The 3,598-nt window shown below is 42.8% G+C and overlaps 1 protein-coding gene across 1 annotated transcript; it reads right to left on the bottom strand.

Annotated features, from left to right (window-relative positions):
* Positions 1-386: 386 nt before the first annotated feature.
* LEPROTL1 (leptin receptor overlapping transcript-like 1) lies at positions 387-3,377 on the bottom strand. Its single transcript, XM_010134396.1, has 3 exons — positions 3,306-3,377; positions 1,798-1,984; positions 387-838 (listed from the first exon to the last, which is right to left on the bottom strand). The coding sequence occupies exons 1-3, from the start codon at positions 3,341-3,343 to the stop codon at positions 722-724; spliced, it is 342 nt and encodes a 113-aa protein (XP_010132698.1). The 5' UTR covers positions 3,344-3,377; the 3' UTR covers positions 387-721.
* Positions 3,378-3,598: the final 221 nt, after the last annotated feature.

The following is a 3,598-nucleotide window of genomic DNA, read 5'->3' as shown; positions in this document are numbered from 1 at the left end:
TAGTTTTGTATGTCATAGCATCAGTAATAGAGTATTTGAATGTCACATCCACCCAAGAAGTGATAACAAAGCAGGTAAAAGTGCTAGCGGTGTTAAAATTTAGGACTGCTCCCAAATAACTCAACCTGCTCCTCAGCCTTCTCCTGAAACGAAGGCTATCAACATTCATCTCCCAGTTTGAGGTATGGGCAGAAGAAAAGTCGGCAACTAGTACTCTGTACCCTCCCTTGCCTCTGCCAAAATACAGTAAGAACCTGTTAATCTGGTAATTGGCAATGGTGGTGTACAACCTCTTACCTCCATTCAGCTTGTACGTAATTTAGTCACTATATAAAAAAACGTTATTTTGAAACACAGTATTAATGCTTAACTTAAAACAAACAAAACCCCCAACTTTAAATCTGCTTTGAAACCACATTTAAATGTTCTTGTTCCAGATTTAAAGCTTCACATATACACTGGACAGAAGTATGACAACTTTAAACCAAGAGAGCACCTGAAAACATACCATAGGTAAAAATGAAATCGATCATCTCTCCACTTCATAAAAATGTAGAAACTCTGTCAGCAACAGTAGTACACTCAGAATGAACAAGGTGACAAGGAGCATCTAGAATACTCAAGAGGCTTGCTATGCTACTTCTCTTTATTGCCCATTCTCTCATTTGTATGGATGGCCACTGCACGACAAGATGCCTGTGATAGTTCTTTTATCTTCCTTTCACCACTGCTGCCAGCTGAAGTCGTCATTGCTGCCAAAGACCAGGAAGAATCCTAGGATGGTGGCAAAGATGACTGTATTCCCCGTAAGAACAAGCGCACATGCACCCCAGTAAATCTGTGAACAAGGGGAAGTTAGTTAGTTAGGCATGTTTTGAACTGAATACTGACAAAACAAAAGGCAACGTCCTAATGTCACATTCTAGCCACAGACAGGTCCGTGACGTAAGAAGGTGTTATCTCTTTCTTTGTGGTTATGCCAAGGAGGCTGGATTTACACACACCACCACCACCACCTCCAAAAAAAATTAACCAATTCGCAGTTAGCCGAGCAACACTGCAAGTTTCTTCTGGCTGAGTTCAAAGTGCCAGCTAGCAAGCACAGCAGTTTTGCTGCAACGCCCAAAAACAGTAAAGTAAGGCTAGGCAACAGCATCAAATACATCTGCAGCCCAGCTATACTTGCTAACCCCAAGACTTTTTTAAACTGACATTTAAGGATGCAGGTCTTCAAAATGCCGGCAGATATCCCAGTAACCAAAAAGGAGGTGAATTACTCAAGGGGTGTGAGGCATTCAGACCAACCATCTCAGCTGTTCTTGCCTGAAGAGATTTTATGAAAGTGCACTCCATGTTTTTTGACTCGGTAGTGCTATCTGAAATTCACAAACAAGGTCATCTTTTAAAGGACTTTAGTGAAAAGCAGTATACTGGGAAAGACATAGTGACAGCTCGGCAGTTTAAAAAAATAATGCTGCGTGTCACTTACGGTGAGTGCAAAAATTCAATTTATTCTTGCTTCTTTAGCCCAACTATACCACAAATTGCCTTCAAAGTATTCTGTACACTTTTACATTTGATTACTTGCCCGTTAAGTTTTCACACTATTTTCTATCTCATTTTCTCTGCACTGCATATAGTATTAGTTTTTCTTGCCAAAAGAACTCTTACTCTGTTTCCATTGCAGCCATCTCAAGTACATATTTATGTGTTGCTTAATGCATGAGAGCTTCAGTAAAAAAACAGAAAGAACAAAATTTTCTAGAAAAAAAAATCGTAGACGGAAATATTACTAACCAGTTCTGCTCTCGCAAACACTATCGGTAGCCCAAATGCTGAGACAACAATGCCTGTTGTCAGAAATATTGCTAGCTCCTTGCAGGCATTACTTGTAGCATCTGTGTCATCTACTAATCTTCTTGCTATGCAGTACGGGATAGGAGAAAGGATGTAAAAAAACAGAACAAACAGTGGCCAGTACTGGCTGAAAAAGAAATGAGAAGAAAAGTTAAAAGTTAACTTGATTTAATTCCTTTCTAAAACCAATGCAAGGCATTTTCCCCATCTGTCATCCACATTCAAGAAAGACACACGCAAGCCCAGAGAGAGAGAAAATCCTTCGCTTCAGAACAAGCTGACATTAATCCAGCAGACCGCGTTTGTGAGCGGCTTCAGCTGACCTCAACGGCAGCAGCAGAAAGCTCACTAACAGGATATTCATGAAGCCAGATTTCACTAAGTGAGCCTAAATCTAATGCTACATGACGAGATAAGCTTAGCTCTGAAGTTTAACCTATCAGCTTTACTCAAGAACTGCAGATACCTTTATAGAGCCCTCACGTTTTGCCTGTAAGCTTTCGGTGCACATCCATGGAAGAGTATTGCTCCCGGGCAATACTCAGCTGCCGTGGGGCATGGTTGTCGACCACAACCAACAAAAACTACAGCTTCATTCTTGGCAAGTTTTTCTTCTATTGCTTGCAGCTCAACAGACTAGACTCCTCAGATACGCCAAGGAAGCTGCACATTGCTTCAGTAAAACCTTACTGCATTGCTTGAAACGTGACTGCATAATGATCTCCTTCCTGCTGGTTCGTGTCACCAGCCCCGGTTTATAACAAAAGGAAGCTGGCATAAGGACACTAGTCACATTTGCAGAGAACTGCAAGTCACAATCGTTAATAGGAGCATCAACAGGATACTGGAGACTTATTTAACATTAAGTAAGTAGATTTAAAAGATTTTCCGTAACGTAAACATACACTTCCAAAGGGTCAAAGCCATAGGCCTAGCTTTCTGAACGTTTGGAGTATTGCTTTGTATCTCCTGGAAACTAAGAGATAGGAGTCAATAGACCGAAAGTAAAGGTGGCAGCTGCAATTATTCCAGACGCTAAATTACCAAGTGTGGTACACAGCCAAGGGCCCACCTGATAGTCAAGGACAGCTCAGGTACCACTAAGCAGCCAGAGAAAATGCAGACGCTTCCCTGACAATACATACTTGTGTCCACTTCAGAGGATGCTATCTACTTATCAGCCACAAAGGGACAATATTGGACATGTGTTAGGATGGTGCATTCTTTAACACTCTGCAGCCAGACCTGGTAATTTGGCTTTGTTGTGTTCACATTTATGTTGAACTAAGTCCTAGAGGGTCTTTTTGCCCACCCCAATCTTTCAAAGAAAAATAAAAACTCTCCTACGCACAGAGGATTTAAAACAGTCCATAATCATGAAAACCGAGTTCTTCCGGAGTTACAGACATGCAAAAAAAAAAAAAAAATAGGAAGAGAGTGCACGTTACTTGTATTGGGGAAGGGCACATCCAAGCATTAAGAACATCAGTCCGACTGCTCCCCCAAAGGACAGGCTAATCAGGGCTACAACGAGAACACAGAACGTCAGCAGATGAAGGGTTCAGCACACTGCACAAACCACCGACCGCAGCCTTAATAGCGTCCCGGGGGCCCTCCCCCAGCCGTAACCCAGGCCGCGGCCAGCTCTCACCCCTCCTGAGGCAGACTTCCCACCGCCGCCCCGCGCCGGGCAGGCAGCCCCGCAGTATTAAGCCCAGCTCCTCTCTCGGGGCAGCGGGTG

The sequence above is a fragment of the Buceros rhinoceros genome, unplaced genomic scaffold, assembly GCF_000710305.1.
Source record: "Buceros rhinoceros silvestris isolate BGI_N320 unplaced genomic scaffold, ASM71030v1 scaffold28940, whole genome shotgun sequence".
Taxonomy (NCBI): Eukaryota; Metazoa; Chordata; class Aves; order Bucerotiformes; family Bucerotidae; genus Buceros; species Buceros rhinoceros.
This window is presented reverse-complemented; position numbering and strand designations above follow the sequence as displayed.

Bases quoted from the DNA above. Each gene is read 5' to 3' on its own strand.
- LEPROTL1 (XM_010134396.1), bottom strand. From the start codon at position 3,343: ATGTTCTTAATGCTTGGATGTGCCCTTCCCCAATACAA. The intron at 1,985-3,305 runs GTAACGTGCACT...TTTCTTTTTCAG, and splicing joins TGTGCCCTTCCCCAATACAA to CCAGTACTGGCCACTGTTTG. The intron at 839-1,797 runs GTTAGTAATATT...CCTTGTTCACAG, and splicing joins TGTTTGCGAGAGCAGAACTG to ATTTACTGGGGTGCATGTGC.